Raw genomic sequence first — 20,912 nt, 5'->3', positions numbered from 1 at the left:
TATATGTTGAGATCTTTACTTCTTTTGCTCTGAAACGCAAGCATGCTGGACTTGGTGGCACCCTGGACGTCAGCCACGCGTGCTGTGCTCGGCTGCCTGCTGTGATGTGGCACCACCACCGCTCCCCTCTGAAGCCGAGAACACATTTCCCAGGACCTTCTTCCCTGGGTAGTTCCGGTTTAGAGGCTGCAAAGGAGAGAAAACACGCACCAAACTTTGTTGTCTCGGCTTCCTTCCTGTGCACCAGACACTCAGAAGTACTGGGACGGGGGAGTGAGGGGCCCCTCAACCACCCCGTGTCTCAGGCCACACACTGTCCTGGCTCCGTCCAGGAGGAGTCAGCTCACTCCTTCGTTTCCCAGTTCTCTGTCCCAAGTCTGATCCCAGTGGAGGGGTTTTCACATCCATCCCATCTGCGAGTAGCTGCAGCATTTCAGGTGGGCTAAGAATTGTCAGGAAGAGACCCATCCAAAGACTCACAGGTTACATTAAATTCCTGATTCAACTAAGATAAACTTTTATCAAAAGCAGGCGATCACACAGGACAGTGGCAGATACAGCTTATTTCAGAGGAGCTTCCCTTGGCCTCCAGAAACCTCGGAGTGACATGCCCCTGACTGCCAGAGACCACCGGGTGGGGTCTCACCAGATCTGGAAACTTTGATCCTTGCTTTGACGCTGCCCTTTCCAAACTGGGGCTCACATCGGCATTCGGAAAGAACACAGGCTAGCAATCTATGCACTGCGCTTTAACCCAACACCTTCAAACGCTGGACTCTTCGTATCTTGAGCCAAACTTCTTGTAAGGCCACATCCTTATCCAAGGAGAGCAGCAGAGTGAGGCCCCAGAGTTCCTGAACGATGTCTCTGCTTCTGCTTTCCCAAAGCCCGTTTCTTCACATCTAAGTAGGTACCTTTTCACCTCCACCATAGTGCTTACCACTAGTCTTAACTGCATGTGTATTTGCTTATTTACACGTGTGCTGTTTGACTTTCCCACAAGACTGCAGCAGACCACAACCACGTTCCACTCGTCACTGAATATGCAATGCCTAGTACAGCGCCTAGCACGTAAGTGTTCAATAAACATTCATCCAACAAATGAATGAACAAGGAATATTCCACTAATTCCAAATGTTTGGGCACAGTTGCAACTTGGGTGCCCATTAAGGAAGACAGGGCGTCACACCTAAAGCACAAGCAACAAAATAAAAAATAAACAAGTGGGACATCAAACTAAAAAACTTCTGCACAGCAAAAAAAGCCATCAACAAAGTAAAAAGACAACCTACTGAATGGGAGGAAATATTTGCAAACCATATGTCTGATAAGGGGTTAATATCCAAAATATATAGAGAACTCATACAACAGCAAAAAACCAAATAACCCAGTTAAAAAGATGGGCAAAGAACCTGTACAGACATTTTTCCAAAGAAGACATACAGATGGCCAAGAGGTACATGAATATATGCTCAATATTGCTAGTCATTAGGGAAATGCAAATCAAAACCACGAGATATCACCTCACACCTGTCAGAATGGCTATTATCCAAAGGACAAGAAATAACATGTTGGCAAGGAGGTGGAGAAAAGGGGACCCTTGTGCACTGTTGGTGGGAATGTAAGTTGGTGTAGCTACTATGGAAAACAGCACAGAGGTTCCTCAAAAAATTAAAAGTAGAACTACCATATGACCCAGCAATTCCACTTTTGGGTATTTATTTGAAGAAAACGAAAACTCTTAATTCAAAAAGATATCTGCATCCCCATGTTTACAATAGCCAAGATTCAGAAATAACCTAAGTGTTATCAATTGATAAATGGATAACGAAAATGTGGTATGCATACAACAGAATACTATTCACCCAAAAAAATGAACAAAATCTTGCCATTTGCAACAACATGGATGGATAGTGAGAGCATGATGCTGAGTGAAATAAATCAAAGAAAAAGAACAAATACTGTGTGATTTCACAAATATGTGCAATCTAAAATAACAAAACTCCAAACTCAGAGAAAAAGAGATTAGATTTGTAGATACTGGGGTGGGTGGGTGGGTGCAGTGGGGCGGGGGAGGGACTGGAGGAAGGTTGTCAAAAGGTGCAGACATTCAGTTCCTGTAAGTCCTAGGGATGTGATGTGATGTACAGCACGGTGATTGCAGCAAACACTGTCGTATGATATGCAGGAAAGTTAAGACAGCAGATCCCAAGAGTTCTCATCACAAGGACAAACTTCCTTTTTTTATTGTATCTGTGTAAGATGATGGATGTTAACCATACTTACTGTGCTAATCATTTCACAATATGGTTGACCCTTGAACAACACAGGCCTTGTTGGTGCCCAACCTCCAAGCAGCAGAAAACCTTTGTATAACTTAGTTGGCCCTCTGTATCCACGGTTCCACATCCATGGATTCAACCAACCGCGAGTCATGTAGGACTGTAGTATTTACTACTGAAAAAAATTCTGTGCCTAAGTGCACCTGCACAGTTCAAGGGTCAACCGTATAAGCAAATCAAACCATCGTGTTGTACAACTTAAACTTATACAGTGATGTATGTCAATTATTTCTCAATAAAACTGGAAAAAAAATATGTATATAAATGGACATACACACACAGCCAAAAAGATGAAATGGTGCAAACAGCATGCTGGGGGCTTTGGGGTTTAAAATGGAGGCAAATTTTTCCAAGGTGGCATCAGAGAATTTTAAGGAGGGTAAAACCAGATCTTTACCTTAAATCACTTGTGAGGCAGAGTGGAATGGCAGGAAAGCCTGCTGCCGTCACCCCCACATGCAACGAAGGTGTAAGCTAAAGCTAGGCAGTGGGAGAGATTTGGTGAGCTGACTGGATGTGGAGCCTAAGTGGAGGAACTGAGAATGAACTTCAGGTTTCTGGCACATGCTACCGAATAACCAGGTAAACACGGGAGGAACATGAGATGGGGATGAGAGAGACCACACTCAGGTTTGGAGCTTAAGAAATTAATGCAATGACCATTCATGGATCTGGATGTATGGGTACAACTCAGTGGTGATGTCTGGCCAGGAGTCGAAGAAGTTGCATGTAATCAGCACAGAGGTATTAGATAAACACTTCAGCAAAGATGAGATCCTCCAACGCTGAAATCAAAAGCCCAAAGATGAGACCTTGGGAATTCCAATATACGAGTCAGGCAGGAGAGAAACAGAGTGAAAAGGCAACCTACTGAATGGGAGAAAGTATTTGTAAGCCATGTATCTGATAAAGGGTTAGTCTCCAAAATATATAAGGAACTCCTACAACTCAACAGCAAAAAAACTAAACCAGTTAAAGTGTAAAGGACTTACTTAAATAGACATTTCTCCAAAGAAGACATACAGATGGCCAACAGGTATATGAAAAAAATGTTCAACATCACTAATCATCAGGGAAATGCAAATGAAAACCACAATGAGATATCACCTTATAACTGTAAGGACGCTATTATCAAAAAAAAAAAAAGACAACAAGTGATGGGGAGGATAAGGTCAAATTGGAGCCCTCATGTACTGTTGGTGGCAATGCAAAATGGTACAGCTGCTGTGGAAAACAGTATGGAGGTTCCTCAAGAAATTAAAAATACAACCACCACATGATCCAGCAATCCAACTTCTGGGTATCTATCCAAAAGAACTGAAGTCAGGATCTTAAAGACATATTAGCACTCCCAAGTTCACTACAGCACTATTCACAATAGTCAACATGTGGAAACAACCTAAAGGTCCATTGACAGAGGAATGTATTAAAAAGTGTAGTATATACAGACAATGGAATACTGCTCAGCCTTAAAATACACACATGAGCCTTGAGAACATTATGCTAAGTGAAACAAGCTAGTCAGTCACAGAAAGCCAAATACTGGATATTCTTCTTACATAAAAGTATCTAAAAGAGTCTAATTCGTAGAGCCAAAGAGTGGAATGGTGGTTGCCAGGGGCTTGTGGGAGGGGGAGTGGGTAGATACTAATCAACAGGCATAAAGTTTCGGTTAAGCAAGATGAGAACAGTCTAATGTCTGCTGGATAGCACTGTAGCTACGGTCAACAGTACCATAAATGTGTCGTATACTTAAAAAGTTAAGAGGGTAGGTCTCGTGTGGTATTCTTACCACAATAAAAAATAAAATTAAAATAAAAAAAAAAGAAAAGAGGAAGAGGAGGAGTCAGGCAGAAGGACTGAGAAAACCCAGAGAGAAGTCTTACTTGAGTCTATGGAGAAGCTTCAAAGGAGTTCATTCTGCTGTCAAGAAGTCATTCGAAGGAAAAATTGAAGAGTGTCAACTGCATTTGGTACAGCATGAGCTAAGACGACCTTTACGGGCCATTTTTGGAGTGACGCAAGAGAAAGTCACAATCTTCGGGGAGAGTATCGGGAAGTCAGGAAATAGAGGTAGCTGAGTGCAGAGAACGCTTTCAAGAAGCTTTGTCGACACACTGGAGGATTATCTTGCTGTACTTTGTGGTATAACAAACTTTCCACGCATTCTTTAGGAAAGATTTAAGAGGCATTAATAACGTTTGCTTACTCCTAAAATAGACTAAAACCCCATGGACAACAAGGCAAAAAGGAAGAGGGGAGTCATTAAATTTGTGAAAGGTGATATAGATTATTCAATGAACGGTGTTACAGAACTTTCACAGTTGTCAAAACAAAAACAACAGTGAGCTGTCACACGTTACGGTGATGCTCACGTGACGCAGACGTGTCTCTGGATGAGTATCACCAGGACTGAGGACTGAGTGAATTCAGAGCCCAAACCCAGCACGTGGTCGGGAAATTAGATGGTCAAGAGGCCAAATGCCCCCTCAGGAAGGAACCTTTGGTCTCTTTACAACAGGAGGTGTTTGGGGAAAGCACAACCTCCAAGGAGAGAGTAACACTGTGATTTAAAAACTGCACTGAATTTCTGTACTTATTTAAAATTGATTTAATACCATTATCCATATTAATATTTTTCCAGGTAACAAAAGGGATATTATAACTTTTCTTTTGTTGCATTCACCTAACCTATATTGATAGGGTAACTAAATAAACATCTTAAAAAACCAAGGGGCCAATGTTTTGAACCAATTTCAATTTAAGTGTCAGTTGCTAGTTATAAAAACTTGAGAGCAAACCCTTAGGAAAACATTCATTATTTGAAGCAGAGCTGTCCTAAGATAATGCACACAAACCAACACAGTCTATTTAATAAAAATATTTAATGCTGCCAAAAAGTATAAAAATACAGTAGGAATGGCAGTACAATACAAAGTAGTCTTTCCTAATTTATTTCTTTTACATCTCTCTACATTTCACACACGCATTAAAAAACTTAACAATGCATCAAATGAAAGGGTTCTGCAAAGTCTTCTGCTGGTGGTGCTCTTCGTTCCCTGGATGTAAGGTTTACTTTGTAAACAGACAAATGTGAGGCAATCTACAGGCTTATCAAGCCTCACTTAGTTTCCGGAGTGGGCTTCAGGTCTTGCTTTGCACATCAATGGTTCAAAATTTATAGCTGCAGAATATTCTCAAGTCATGAATATTTAGGTGTCTGTCAATCTTGGCCTAAAACATAAAATAAGAAGTCATCTATTCAATTCATATTTACCAAACACACAGACGTACACAGATACACACAAACATAAAAGGACTAACAATGAACTAAAAAGGCAACCAAAAAACATTCCAACACATCACACTCAATCACACTGAGTGCTTCACTGTTACCTTGGTAAAACTGCTTATGTGCTTGATTTTCAAACAGAATTGGTGGTGTGAGGTAGACTCATGTTAAAGCACCATAACTCTCACTCTTTTACGAGAATTAATAACTATGAATTTTTTTAGGTCATCCTGTATTACTCAAGAAATGACCTCCATGTGAGCTATACTGACAGTTTAAAAAAAAAATGTACCCACAACAGTTTAGCAAGATTATATGGTATATGCTAGACTTACCAATACTTTAGAATTCAATGCAAAAGTCTAATCCAATTTGGACCTCCACTGTATCATACTGCTAAAAATATTATGAATGTAATGTATGAACATAAAGTTGGCTTATATCTTTAACTCACGGACTGTTAGCAGCATGCTTTTTGTCCTGAAGGGTAATACTAATGATCACAGAAATACAGAACTGAAGTGACATGATTTAAGTGTTAAAAGAAAACACAGACATAAAATAACTGATAGATTTATTGTACTTTAATGCCAAAAAGTAAAGATAAATGAGAGTTTAAACAAGTGATAGAGAGATGAAATAACAACTAATTTAAGGGCAGGTGAGTTTTTAATGTTATTTCACAATATTTGCAAATAGCTGAACTTCTGAGGTGGTAACGTATTTCCCCTCAACTTCCCTTGCTCTGACAAAAAAAAACCCAGATCTAAATACTTGTCATTATTGTGCCTCCACGTGTATAAATAGGAGATATAAACCACACCCACACATTTATCCAAAACATTTAGTCAAAACCCCCAATACTACGAGTTGGCTTCTTCCTGACTGCTGGCTCCTTGGTGTCTCATTTCCAGCACTGACAGAGAAATGTCCAGACACCAAGGAAGCATTCTTGTTAGGTGCCTGTGGTCACAGAAACTACCACAGGTGCTTCTTGCAGGGACCTGAGAACCCTGAACCAAAGTGGCTGATGTGAGGAAAGGAGCTTCTGACTGACCCTGAGTGCTGCAAAATATGCATGTGTTTCCCACACCTTCAGAAGTCCCCTTGTTAAAACCAAGGAACTGATCCAGTCAGAGTAAATGAAATAATGGTTTGGTTTAGAGAGTGCTCTGATGTTCCAGTATTACTCTGGCTCAGTGGTAGTTCAAACTGTTCCACAAAATTTTTTGGAGGGGAAAACTTTGATTTGTTTCACTTAAAAAATAAAAAGAGGGTTATTTTGGATTTTAATGGATAACAGTAGCTGTCTAATGCTTTTCCACTTAAATATTCCATACAAACAGGTTGCGTGTGACATAATGGGAAAGCGTGAGGCCTGGGGTTACTGGGATTCTACAGACTGGAGTTCAAATCTCAGCTCTGTCATGATCTAGATGTACAACCTTGCAAGTTACTTATTCTTTGACTCAGTTTTCTCGTCTGAAAATCGGGTAATGGGATGCACCTCGGAGAGGTGTATCTACTGACTGGCAGAACCGGCAGGTGTTGCCTCCCCAGCAGTGTGTTAAAGACACACTCAGCAAGGATGAACTACCCCTTAGAACAACTAAAAGGTCTTGACAGGGGCTGGCTCCACACTGAAGTAGTTCCTGCCACCAGATACTCATCCTTGCTTTACTGAAAAGAGTCCCACACACTTCTCTGCGGTGAGCAAGGCACTCACTGCCTTACAGACAACATCAACTTACCCAGTGGGAAACTCCCGAATTCACCAAACTCAGAATAACTTCAGGTTTTTTATAGTAGTAATTTGAAGTATCAACATCATCATATGTCTAAAAAAATCTATGCCAAATTAGAGCAACAATAAAGAATTGATGCTTTTCTTTAAAAAATGGTCTCCATAAAGAAAAAAATTCCCATTCCATTCTCCTTATAGCTCCCCCATACCATGTGATGGAAAACCAGACAGTAGTATTAAAGTAGACTCTGCAAGTAATATCCTCCCTAAATCCTAAAATTCCCATATTCCACTCTAAATTATAAAACCCAAACAGAAAGAGTACCAATGATTGGATTTTTCATTCTCCCACTGGACTGCACAGAGACGGTCATAGCGTTTGAGAATTCTCTTTGTCAGGTTGTTACTGATAAAGACAATCCCTCGACCCAACTAAAAGCCCCTCGGGCTGAGTCACTGCTTAGCCAGGGCAGTACTCTGCAACATGACATCACTCATACACATTCAGCAGAACAAGAGGACACCTGGCATTTCTAACTTATCTGCTGTTGTAGGGGCTGTGGGTGCTGCTGTCCCAGAAACAGTGCTTTGAAGACAGATACAAGGAAAGATGGAATCAAATCCAAACCAATGAACTAGGGAAAAGATGAAAGACACAGGTCAACTCCAGAATAAATCATCCAGGGGACGACCAAGACCTGTATTTTAAGTCAAAAGAACTTAATTTTATTATGTGAAAAAATACTGAATTTCTGTTTTTCAAAATTTTATTTACAAGATGACTATCATCTAGATAAGTCAACGCCAAATAAGGGTTTCCTGAAGTTAAGAGAGACTTGAATAGCTGTGATGTAGAAATGGGAGCCCAGAACACGCCATCCCTGCCAGGCACTCAGCTCCAGCAGGGGATGGACACGGGAGTCCTAACCTCAGCCACCCCTCCCTTGTCCACGCTTTCTACCCCACTAACAAACCCACAGGGACCTGCTGGAACCAGAAATAAGTCAGTGCTGACGGAAGGTGTGACTCTTAGACGCTTGCCTGGACATAGGGAGAAACGGATGATAGACATAATAGCATTAGACTTACAATATACTGTATTGTAAAAGTCTCTGTAAGACTCGTGTCTGAAAGTAAAAATCAAGGCAGACTAGATTTTAAGATCTGTACAATAACCAGGCAGTCACTCTGGAAATGTACTCACTAAAAGAGAGTATACAACGGTCAATAAATATTTCTAACATAATCAGGTTCTAGCCTGTGTCTGTTCACACAGAATCTAATCAGAGATATTTTTCTAAGAGGGAAACGACTTGCAGAAGTTAAGTCTTTCTTTGAGAATTTAATTCTAAAATATTCTCTACATGAGAGTCTTCAATGATGACAACAGGAGAGAAGGTAGAAAGGTCAAGTCTCAGGCTGATTCTGGCTCAGCAACACCACCACCTGCTGCACGGGTTGTTGTGAGGTTACCAGGAGAACACGTGGGAAGCCCCAGCACCATGCCCAGCACCACGGAAATGACCTCTAAGTGGGAACAACCATCACTGTCAAGGACGCTGAAAGCAAAGACGGAACTGATACAGAAGCTGGAGGACTGCTCCATGCCAGAAACTATTTTTTAAACCAATATGTATTTTTTTATTCAAACCATCAATTCTAGTTTATTTGAAACAAAGGGGACATGCACAAGTGTACATAAAATTAACTTAAGGTCACAATTCCTTCCTCTGACGCACCTGCTATTTAAAAAAAAAATCAACTTTTTAACTTCCTTTCTCTTTTTTTGTTCATTGCTTGGTAGAAATACTAATACATAATGAAATGGACCAAAAATATAGAAGAGGATAAGGACAGAGCAAATATATAAAACATCTAAACATGAGAAGTGGTCTGTACATTACCGAAGTTCTCTATGCACTTTTACATCACTTTTATGCTACATATGGATAAACTAAATATGGAGAACTGTATTTGTAGATATTCTACACATGCAAACATAGACAAAGCTCAGTGGTAGGATGGCATAAAATGCTTGGCTGCACGTGGAAATGAGTACGGAGCCCGTTGGTACAGCCAGAAAAGACGATGCTGAATCCGGGGTGCCGTCAGTTTATCGGCAGGAGCAGATACAAACACAAATGAACTAGGTATTAACACAGATAGTCTTTCTTAAAAATAATAAAGCTTCTGGCTTTTTTATTAAGAAAATACCAGCACCTCATCGAAGTCAAACCGTACAACTGATTTTCAGCATCTGTTCTAATTAGAAAACACCACGAAGACCTACAGACACAAGTTCTGGGAAGATGCACACCCACCGTGGTTGCCGACTCCTCTGCTGTTCCCCGAGGGCAGGACCCAGCCTGGCCCGTCCCTCTGACTAGACGCCTTGTCTAATAAAGGTCAGGCACGTGGCCACGCATTTTCAGTAATTAGTATAGGGCACCCACCAAAAACACAACCCTTGGTAAAAATTAACATGCTCTCCTCAGGGATGTGCTTGGAGGAGGAAAGATGACTAACGTTTGCAGCAGCAGAAGTTTATCAACAAGTGTCCACTACACCGGATGTGATTTTAAAAATACATTATGGCAAACATCTCCAGAAGGACGGGAAGCAAAGAGCAAAGCTGAAGCACTGAGCCCCACGAAGCACGTCCACCCTGCCCAGGGATAAGCGTATCATTATCAGCTTGTGTTTCCCATAAAGTCTTTGCCTTTTATTGAAAGCAAGGCGACCCCCAGTTGGAATTGAATAGGTCTACCTGTATTTGACTTGCAGAGTAATATACTGCATTTTAGCAAAGATAAACCACAGCAAATTGGAAAGAAAGATTTTAAACCAATAACGACCTAAAATGTAAGGGTCATGGTGCCTGAACACAGGGGTGATGCAGGCAGACACAGCAACATCCCTCTTACCTCCTTCCATGTAAAGGTTACAGGACACAGTGGTGCTGAGCAGGGCGTGGGCACATGTGACACAAACTGTCCTCCACACACAGCACCACCTGCATCCTGCTCTCATACTCTCAGCATAACTCAACCCACTCGAGAAGGCTATTCGAACCAACTCAAAAGTCTATCTATACCAATGGTTTTCAAACTGTTGTTTAAATGGTCACTGCCCGCTGAAAATAATTAAACCTCGTGCAGCAATCGTACCTAGTATGTAAAGTGGATAAAGCAGAGACAGCCTACTTTATCTGCTGGAAGTAAAGGTTGGAGGTAAAGGTTGGCAGCTTGGGGTCCTTCCTACCACCTCCTGGTGACCCCTTAGAAATCCAACAAGCATAGTTTGAAAACCACTGAAATAATGTGATTTCATTATTTCAGCAGATAAATTTATAACAACTATTTAAAGTTTAAGTAAAACAAGTTAAACACTGAAAGGAATGTTACGATCTGAAGAAAGCTAGCACTCAAATGAGCAGTTAGATTCATTAAACAATATGCTCTAAAAATACCCATTAAGAAGTTAAAGGGACAGTGTAGGTTTCAACATCATTATACTATTTATTGAAGTAGAAAGAACTTAAAGTTTTTACTGCAAAACTTCAGTCCAATAAACTGAAATCATGGATAATAAAATGCTGCTCGTTATTTTTATTTCCTAAATTATGGTTTACCCCAATTATAAATTAGGGTAATTACACTGAAATTTTCCTGAAAAATAAACAGTATTAATAATGGGCTTTACAGAAACCAGTTTCTTTACAAAGTCTTGACCAACTGTTACCTGACTACGCCAGTAAGGAGAATTTTCCTTCAAAGATATTTTTAGAGAAAATTTTTGTTTCTTTGTTTTTCTTTTTAAAATTGGGAAAACTGTAAAACATAAAAGAAATGCAAATATATAGTAAAAATTGCTTATTCAGAGTTCTACCTGCTCATATCAAACTTTTCTTTAGGAAATGTATCCAGTACAATTGAATCAACATACACTTTATTATTTTTTTTGTGGTAACAGATTTTTTTTCAAATTGAGCTTTTAAAAAGTACATTTAACTACAAAAGTAAGATTAAATAGGTACTTATAAAATATATTTACCCTGCAATGGTTAAGAATATAAAATGTTGATGCCCATGTGAACAGTACATTATACATTACACGCATTACTTAAAGGTCATTTTCTTTCCAGTAATAATGTCCATAAAACCACAATATTTATTGCTTATATCAAGTGCAGGTTAAAATCCAGACAGCCTCCAAAAACGAATCCTCGTGATAAAGGACTTCTCAGTCTGGTCAGGTGAAATATTATACTTAACATGTATGAATACAGTTGAAAATGTACCAGTTCTTAAGAAGCATTCAAGTCTTTATTTTAGGGAGCGGGTACAGTGTGGGCAGCGCCTTGGGGTGCTGAGGGGACTGCACACCCCAGTTCTCTGTGGGTGTCTAGTCAACTGCACCGTCTGGTGTCTGAGGAGTTTGCTAACAGATGAACCCCTGTGATTCACGCAACACTGTCAGCTACCAGTGCCGAAGCTTGCGGGGCAAAATTAATAATTTATAGGGCATTTTGTTGAAAAAACAGTGTCCAGCCAACAAAAGCGCCAACCAAAATGACGGACACAAACCCCATCTTAGTGAGAATAGGTTGCCAATATAACCACCTTTTCCTTTTTCGTTCGGTCTCGTTCAGCCTCTGCTTCATCTGCTGCACCTTCTGAGCTGTGCTGGCTTTCCTGTCCTCCCGAAGGCGCTTGCGCAGAGCACTGTGAACAAACAAGAGCACATCAGCAGGGCTGGGCTCAACCACGCAGGCAGAGCACACACCCCCCGCCCACCCCACCCCACTTCTCAACTCATTCAGATGCTGGAACAAAAAGGGGAAAAGCTTCAGTACTCTAAATGGTCCAGAGATGCACTCAGGTAATTCAATCACAATTGCTGGTACAGTTTTATGTAAATAAATATTTTTAGTAGGACCTGAAAAGAAGCATGGTGTCAGTATTTTTTCTTTCTTTGCTAGACACCCAGCAGGAGTGGGAAGACAGAGGGTCCCCAGGCATCTGATCCCCTTTGGAGTTCATATTTGATTTTTCACAAAGGCCCCTATACTTAACATTTCCTTGAATATTCTACTGTGCGAGTGCCTACTGCTGTCTGCCCATCCCTTTTCCAGCTCCCATTTTCCTATTCAATACAGAATTTTTGTTCCAAAGGAAGCTCTTTGACTCTGGGATCATGGTCCCGGAACAACACAAAGAATGGCCAAAGGCAACATGAAAACTACTATTTTTTTCCCTTGAAAAATATCTCATAAGCCTAAGATGGCGGCCACCATGAAGAAGACAGCAGCAGAAGATGTCAATGTTACTTTTGAAAATCAACAAAAGACATACAGATTTGCATGGAATACAAGCAGAATCACAGAGCTGAAGGAAGAAACAGAAGCAAAAAAGAAACAACTCCCAAACTTAGAAGATGCTTGTTAGGACATCATGCTTGCAGACGAGGACTGCTTAATGACACCTCATCAGACTGGTGATGTTTTCATTAGCCATTCTCAAGAAGAAACATGAGAAATGCTAGAAGAAGCAAAGAAAAACTTGCAAGAAGAAACTGATGCCTTACCATCCAGAGTGGAATCAATTCAGTGGGTGTTAGCAGATTTGAGAGTTCAGTTACATGAAAAATTTGGGAGCAACACAAACCCTGAAGCTGATGAAAGCTAAACATTTTATAACACCAAATGATATGGAAAGCAAAACTTTAAAAATTTTTTTCACTTATTTAACGGAAACTTGCCTATTTTCACGTCTTGCTTATTTATGTTTTTAAAAGAAGACAGTATTCATCTATGTATTTTGCATAACAATTATATCAAGTGTAGGGGTTTTATGTCATGTTATTAAAATCAGTTAATAAAAAAAAAACTCACAAAATCCATCTCCTCTTTTCACTTACTGCTTATATTACAACAAAAGCCTAACCAGTTTCCATGCCTTCAGAGTAAATACTACGCCCAGTAATTATTCTGAAGCACATCTCTGATGGTATGGCTTGATTAAAAATCTTGAATGCCTTTTCAGCATCTACTACATTAAGAGGCAGCTTTTTTCCTGGCCCAAATGTTTAACCTGAATCTAACAGTGAAAAACAATCAGAGGAATCCAGATTGTGAGGCATCCTAAAAGGCAACTCATCTATAAGCTGCAATGTCCAGCAACGGGTGAAAACTAAAGGTGGTGGATAGTCCCAGGTTAAAGGAGACTAAAGAACCACATCAACCAAATACAATGCATGATCCTGGATCAGATCTTGAATTATTTTTTTAAATAGCTATAGAGACTGGGATCATAAAAATGTTCCAAAATTACATTATGGCGATGGCCACAAAACTCTGTACATATACTCAATCCAGTGAACTGTATGCTCTAAATTTTGTGAACTCTATGGTATGTAAATTATATCTCAGTACAGTTATTTTCTGTAAAGCTTTAAGGTGGATATTTTTTTTATAATTAGAGAACTCTGAATATGGACTACATATTAGATTATTTTATCAACGTTAAATTACGTGGGAATACTGGCACCTTCAGACATTGCTGGTGGGAAGGTGAAGTGATGCAGCCGCTTGGAAAACTGGCCAAAAAATGCTCAACACGGAGTGGCCACGTGTGGCCCAGCAACCCCACTCCTAGTTACACACCCAAGAGACAAGAGCATGTGTTCTCCTGCCATGTACAACCTCATTCTTGCCCAAATGGTGTTTTTTTGCTGTTCTCCAAGTTTGTTTCCTTCTAAACTAAGAAACCTCTTCTCTCTGGTTCTCTCACCCTCTAGAGCCCTTCTATTCTCATCCTATGGCATTTCATTTATAGTGAATAATTTATGTTGCTAGTCTGGGTCCTTGTTTTGTCCCCTAAGTGTATTAGCAAATTGGGGACTATATTTTGCTCATCTCCATATGCTTTGCAGTCTTCCTAATGTCTTTTTCACTTTAACTTATCACACACACAGGTATCTCTGGCTGTGTGAACTCTACCTGAATATTTCCTACAATGACTTGCAAAAATTATTAGTCAGAATTCACTCTCTGGACTGACAATTCACTATAACAAGTATGTGTGTACCTGCCAATAAAAAAAATTACACTGTAGTCAAGATCAGGCAAAACATATATAAAATATATAAAAGGATACAGAGCTCCCAGTATTATTTCCTGACTTAAAACTGGTAAATCTAAGGTAGAAGAAGAAACAACTTTATGCTTTAACTTGTAGTCTAAACCACTGAAGCCACACACAAGGAGTAACACTGCTAGGTCATAATAAACTCTTCAATATGATATACAGCAACTTACTACGTACTGTAATACGCTACCTTTTATAAAATTTCAGGCAATTTTTATATTGGGGAAATACAGAACTGAAGCTATAATGTATAGGAGACCTTAACGATTTTCACAGCACATCCCAAGATCCCACTGTAACAAATATGACTACAGCTTAAAATTTTCCACAAGAAAAAGCATATTTGACAAAAAGAAAAGAAAAAAGTCTTTCAGAGATATTGAAGAGAGGGAGTAAAAGAGCTCGTTCACTTTTCTGAGAGACTCACACCTCAGGACACCAGCTTCGTAATGTGTGAGATATTTGGAGCCCGAGAAACGTAATTTTTCAAATTTAAAAACTTGAAGAGTTTACACATTCATATGGATTCAAAACTCAAAAAGTATAGGGCATTTTATGTGATTTTTTTTGAAAAATATTTTTTTCTTCCAACAACAGAATTAAATTGAAATATTCATTTCATTATTTCATAATGGTATTAAAGGCATATTATCAATTACATTGTAACAGTAGCATGAACACTATATAACTGTACAAACGGCAGGTATTCATACTGTCTGTTTTCTGCACCATACTACACATTTTAGCATCTAATTATATTAACTCTTACACTCAATAAGTATTGTGTTAAACCATTTTCCAACAGGTTTCTGTCTTTAAGTATTAGCTTCTTTGAGATCAATGATGTCATTATATACTACTTAAATGCCCTTAAGTAATAAATAAATGGTTACATTAATTCAATACACTAAGGGTCTATATTAGTTCCCATCCACATAACTTATTAAAATAAAAGTCTCATCTTTTCAAGCATTGTTATTGCAGTAACCTTACCTCTCACTGTTTTCCTCCAGCGTATCTTGCATTTTAGAGGACAGTCCTGTATACCTGTCACTTGTCAGTTTTTCTTCTTCTAGGCCTATCCTGTTCCCGTTGTATTTTTCAGTCATTATTTTGGTTGGTGAATGATCGAAAACAGGACATACATCTTCCTTAGAAAGTTCTTTCCACCGTTTCTAAGTAGGGAAGAGAAATGAGAAACAAATGCAAACACTAAAGTTTTGACTTTCCTTAAATAAAATTTATGAAACTGAAATTCTATATTTAACTTAAGAAAACCTGGTGATGCTAACATATGAATGAAAAAGAAAAACGTGTTTTGTCATACCACTTCTAGCTACGTCTATTTTAAGTTGAATACTTAATAATAATAAAGCATTTTTAATAAATCTATCTATCTATCTATCTTAGTTGCGTTGGGTCTTCATTGCTGCGCGTGGGCTTTCTCTAGTTGCGGCGAGTGGGGGCTACTCTTCGTTGCGGTGCATGGGCTTCTCATCGCGGTGGTTTCTCTTGTTGCAGAGCACAGGCTCTAGGCACATGGGTTTCAGTAGTTGTGGCACGTGGGCTCAGTAGTTGTGACTCGTGGGCTCTAGAGCACAGGCTCAGTAGTTGTGGCACACGGGCTTAGTTGCTCTGCGGCATGTGGGATCCTCCCGGACCAGGGCTTGAACCCGTGTCCCCTGCACTGGCAGGAGGATTCTGAACCACTGCGCCACCAGGGAAGTCCCAATAATAAAGCATTTAATACTGATGCACATCAGTATGTAGTTGAATACAATAATCTTAATAAAACGTAGTGACCTTAACCTCACCAAAATACTGGTCCTAGTAAGAAGATCTTCGCCAAAGTCAGATTGTGCCGTCTCCTAATCCAGAGGCATGTGCCTCTGGAAGAGTGACCAAGATGGCCCTTGAACGTGACCCAGTGTGCCCTGCTCATTGCCACTGTCCAGTTTAGCAGAGAACCAATGGTGAGACCTCCCAGCAGGTCCCTGCAGTGCCAGAGGCCTTCAAGTTGACTGTCCCCACCAGGTACACCAGCAGCCCAGGCAGCTGGCTGGACACTGGGTTGGGAAGACTCCTCAGCACGCCTGGACTTCAGATCAGGCAGGATTTAGACCAAGATGAAGAGACATCCTATCTTCCTCCAATGAAACAGGACTGTCACCTGCCTTGGGACTTGTTGTGACTAATGAGATGACAGCTAATGAGTAGCAGAGTCGGGATTTGAACCCCTCACAAGGCTCTGCATCTCGGAAATAATCATCAGTGTCAGACACCAGATAGTTTAAGTATCCAACAAAAATGTTAACTGTCTCCAGAATGCATGCTGGTCAATTCTTCACTGAGATCTAGTTACAGCAACTTGGCCTTATACTTGGACAAAACTCAACAATGTCAATAAACAAGATGATGCCAAAAACCAAGTCTTACTGGACCACTTCCCAGAATATGCAACAAATCCAGAATCTGTCAACAAGAAGAGTCAGCAGGAGGGTGGGGGAGAAAGAGAGATTTAATGCTAGTGAATTTTAAAAAGAAAAAACAAAGGGCAATGTCATTTTGCCAGGTCTCTGGGCAGCAAACTCACTCAACTTTGCCTCCCCTGTGACACGCCTGGCAAGCAGGCTCCAGGCTTACCTGCCTCGGCTGTGCTGCCGGTGCTGCCGACTGTGAGGCCAGGGACCCGGCACTGCCCTCGGCTCCCATTTGGAGCAGACGGGGCTGCTCACCTCTCCCGACCGCACACTCAGCTGAACCGCACTTGCGGAGCAATGCCCCCCACACCATCCGCAACCCCACCCCCATTTCTCACTGAAGAAAGCCCCTCGAAGGAGCTGTAAAGTGATGTATTTAAACTCGAAACCCACTGTAATTTGTTAAAAGTATATATTTACTTATAACTTTATTAGTTGTGTATGCTATGTGATTATCATCACAAACACAGTTACTGGTTTCAGATACAGTCACTTTAGATGTGAATATTAACAGCTCTCCTTTGTCCTGGCAGGTTCTAAATCATTTTATATCCACATATGCCAGAAATCTTCACAGGAAAACTAACATGAAACTGTAGCCAATAATGAAAACACCACTCATATCCCGTAAATCTAGATTAAGACTGAAGGTGAAGACAGAGGCCCCCTTTAGGAAAAAGAACCAGAGACGAAGCTTACACAGCATGGGTGCTTCTGGACAGATGGCATCCCTCACCCCACTGCCATCAACTCACACTCGAAAAGCTTCCTTCTTTCTTCTTACAAATATTAATTTTCCCCAAAAATAAGAGGCAAAGGGGAGGAGGCAGATGTATGGAGAGACAGACAAGTCCATAAACTGCCTATCACATCCTTGTATGTCCTATGAGACACTTTTTGGGACATGGGACAGAGTCATGCAGTTCGGGGTATCCACATTAACAAAGTAACTCTAGATCTTTGTAACAATAAAGTTTTATGATTTAAGATTTCAGGGAAATTTACTTCTCTGAGATTTCTGGTCTAAGCTAAGGTTCTAGTATAGCACTGTCCAATGAAATGTAATGCGAGCCACATATATAACTTTAAAAATGTCTAATAGCCACGTTTTAAAAAAAGATGAATTTTGACAAGATGTTTTATTTAATTCAACATTTAAAAATATTTTCATTTGAACATATAATCAATATTTTTTAAATTACTGAGATATTTTACACTTTTTCTCCCTATATTTGTACATCTTATACTTTAAGCAGAACTCGATTCAGACTGGCTACATCTCAACACTCAACAGAACACGTGGCTCCAGCATTAGACAGCGGGGCTCCAGAAGGAGAAAATATCTACATAAAATAAACAAGTCCATAGGCATAAATACGCAGTCCTGGAAGAATACACACAGGCCTCAATGGTTACATATTTGGGGGGTGAGTTAGCGAAGACTTCTACTTTGTAAATGATATACTTTCACATTCTCTGAATTCTTTTATACTCAATATGTACTAATCGATTATCTAAAATTTAAAAAATTTCACAGCACCATATAAATTATTAGAGCCTTGCTAAGATCATTTCTGTGGAAACTGAGCCCTCTGGAAGGGTAACAGGCTTTCTGATCCTGAGCACTTGAAAAATAGAGACACTTCCAACATCCCATTTGGACGGAGGCAGAGGATGCCTGGGTCTGTCTGAATGAGGGATACAGGTGCTGAGTCGGAGATCTGATGGCCACACTGCACCAGATAAACTGGGGTAGAAAAAGTTCTTCTGAGACACAAACTGCACTGTCACGACAACAGGGACCACACCAAAGCCGGTCCATAAAACTCATCTCTGTGGGGAAAACGATCTGCACAGGAAGCACATATATATTCTAAAACTAAAGGAACGAAACTTGAAAAAAAATTAAGGTGGAGCAAGGGATAGTATCCAAAGGACAGCACACGTTCCGTAGAGTTACTCAGTCTGTAAGAACAGCCAGGAAATTAGCAAGGAAGCAACAGAAGTGTGTGGGGAAAACCTCTGCATGTAAACTGGCAGACACAAGCCAAGATTAAAGAGAGACTTGTTCCTAATCCTGGACATCTGAGGTAACGTCGGAGGAGGGTCTTGTGCCTCATGGGCTTAATCTTCACATACCAAGCACTTTACAGACTGACGTTTCTCTTCATTAAAAATTATTCTTTAGGGGGCTTCCCTGGTGGCACAGTGGTTAAGAATCCACCTGCCAATGCAGGGGACACGGGTTCAAGCTCTGGTCCAGGAAGATCCCACATGCCACGGAGCAACTAAGCCTGTGAGCCGCAACTACTGAGCCTGCGTGCCACAACTACTGAAGTCTGCACGCCTAGAGCCCGTGCTCCGCAACAGAGAAGCCACCACAATGAAAAGCCCATGCAACGCAACGAAGAGTAGCCCCGGCTCACCGCAACTAGAGAAAGCCCACGCGCAGCAACGAAGACCCAACGCAACCAAAAATAAATAAATAAATAATCTAATTAATTTAAAAAAAATTATTCTTTAACGCTAAAGATTTGGGGGGGGGGGAACCTTTTAAATAAAACTTAAAATTTTTATTGATAAATACAATAGATTGTCTTGAATAGTTAAAATAACACCAATGATCGGAACAAAAAAGTTAGCTGATAAATAAAATTGCTTAAGAATATTTAAATGTCTGTGTAATCCATACAACACTTAACTACTTATATCTCATTCCATTTTGACAGATGGTGTGATCTCAGTTATAAAGGAGGGCTTATTCAGAATATTCCTGCTTTGGCTAGTAATCACAGAAGCTGAAGAGCAAGCAAATGGTTCATGTAAGAGAAAAATAAAGAATTCCAACTGCTTATGTCCAATTCCATATGATCAGCTCAGACAAGAAACGGGTGTCTGTTGTTACTTCTGTTTCTATTTCACATGTTACGTTAGTACATAAACACAGATTTCTGATAATCAGTCTTTGAACTTAGCTTTTACAAATGTGGAATAAAAATACCTTCATAGGAATAAAGCCACCAACCAGAGAAAAATAACATTCTCCTGAAATTTCATTAAGTTTGCTGCAAGTACTCAAGTTGCTTGCTCATTGTTATAAAAGATGAAATATCTATGATATAAACTAAGTGTTCTTGTATAACTCCAGATCAGGTTTTTAATGGGGCAAAAGTAGCTAAATTTTCTGGTTATTTTAATGATGAAATACTTAAACCCTCCTCTACAAGAAACCTTACTTTCTTTAATGAAATTGTGTCCCCACTCGGGCTTCTGAGTAACAGGCAGGATTTAACATGAGGCTGAGGTACACAGGAGGAGGGGGGCATACATTTTACAATCTTAGGGGCCAGCTGGATTCACCACATTAATGTAAACATGCTTTTTTGGAAGGAAGGGAGAAGACACGTGCGTAAACGGAGTGCAGCTATGTGATGCAAATCGTATTTGATACACAGTTTACCTGTATACTTGAATCTCCCTTTATAAACTTTGCTCCTTCTATTATAGTCATGTATGAAAATCTGAGTTGATCTGGTGTCTGAATCAGCCCCATTCGGTATTTTCTCATATTCAGTAACAGTTGTTTAATATTAATATTGTCTCCTTTTTCCATCTGCAAGAAAGGTAAACATTATTCAAGCCTTTTGTTGTTAAGAGTCCAGGAAAGAGAAGCAGTACAGGAAAACCGCTAAGAGCAAGTCAGCACAGGTTGCCCGTCTGCCCCGTCCAGGCAGCAGAGGGAGGACTCCTGGCCCTTCAGCTAACTCACAGCTGGCTCCAACCAACAGGAATCTCATATACTCTGGCTAGTGGTTGGTCGAAGGGAGGATTTATGGCCCATTCTGGCTTAATGTAAGGATAAATACATCGAGATTAGTGCCTTCCTTTTTTAAGAAGGTCTTGGCA

General features: G+C 40.1%; 1 protein-coding gene and 1 pseudogene across 4 annotated transcripts in view; one reads left to right on the top strand and one right to left on the bottom strand.

The window, feature by feature from the left end:
• Positions 1 to 5,208: 5,208 nt before the first annotated feature.
• PTPN2 (protein tyrosine phosphatase non-receptor type 2) overlaps positions 5,209 to 20,912 on the bottom strand; it is a 75,657-nt gene continuing 59,953 nt past the window's right edge. The window contains exons 7-11 of one of the 4 annotated variants that reach the window (XM_068562950.1): positions 20,467 to 20,619; positions 15,520 to 15,701; positions 12,001 to 12,102; positions 11,120 to 11,208; positions 5,209 to 5,576 (exon numbers count right to left, since the gene is read on the bottom strand). In XM_068562950.1, the coding sequence (XP_068419051.1) occupies positions 11,124 to 11,208; positions 12,001 to 12,102; positions 15,520 to 15,701; positions 20,467 to 20,619 (522 nt within the window). In that variant the 3' untranslated portion in view covers positions 5,209 to 5,576; positions 11,120 to 11,123. The other 3 variants (XM_068562951.1, XM_068562952.1, XM_068562949.1) reach the window with 3 other exon arrangements.
• Positions 12,661 to 13,065, top strand: LOC137777052 (prefoldin subunit 4 pseudogene; annotated as a pseudogene).

This window comes from Eschrichtius robustus, chromosome 14 (assembly GCF_028021215.1).
Source record: "Eschrichtius robustus isolate mEscRob2 chromosome 14, mEscRob2.pri, whole genome shotgun sequence".
Classification (NCBI taxonomy): Eukaryota; Metazoa; Chordata; class Mammalia; order Artiodactyla; family Eschrichtiidae; genus Eschrichtius; species Eschrichtius robustus.
The sequence above is the reverse complement of the archived record's forward strand: the minus strand, read 5'-3'. Positions and strand labels throughout refer to the sequence as shown.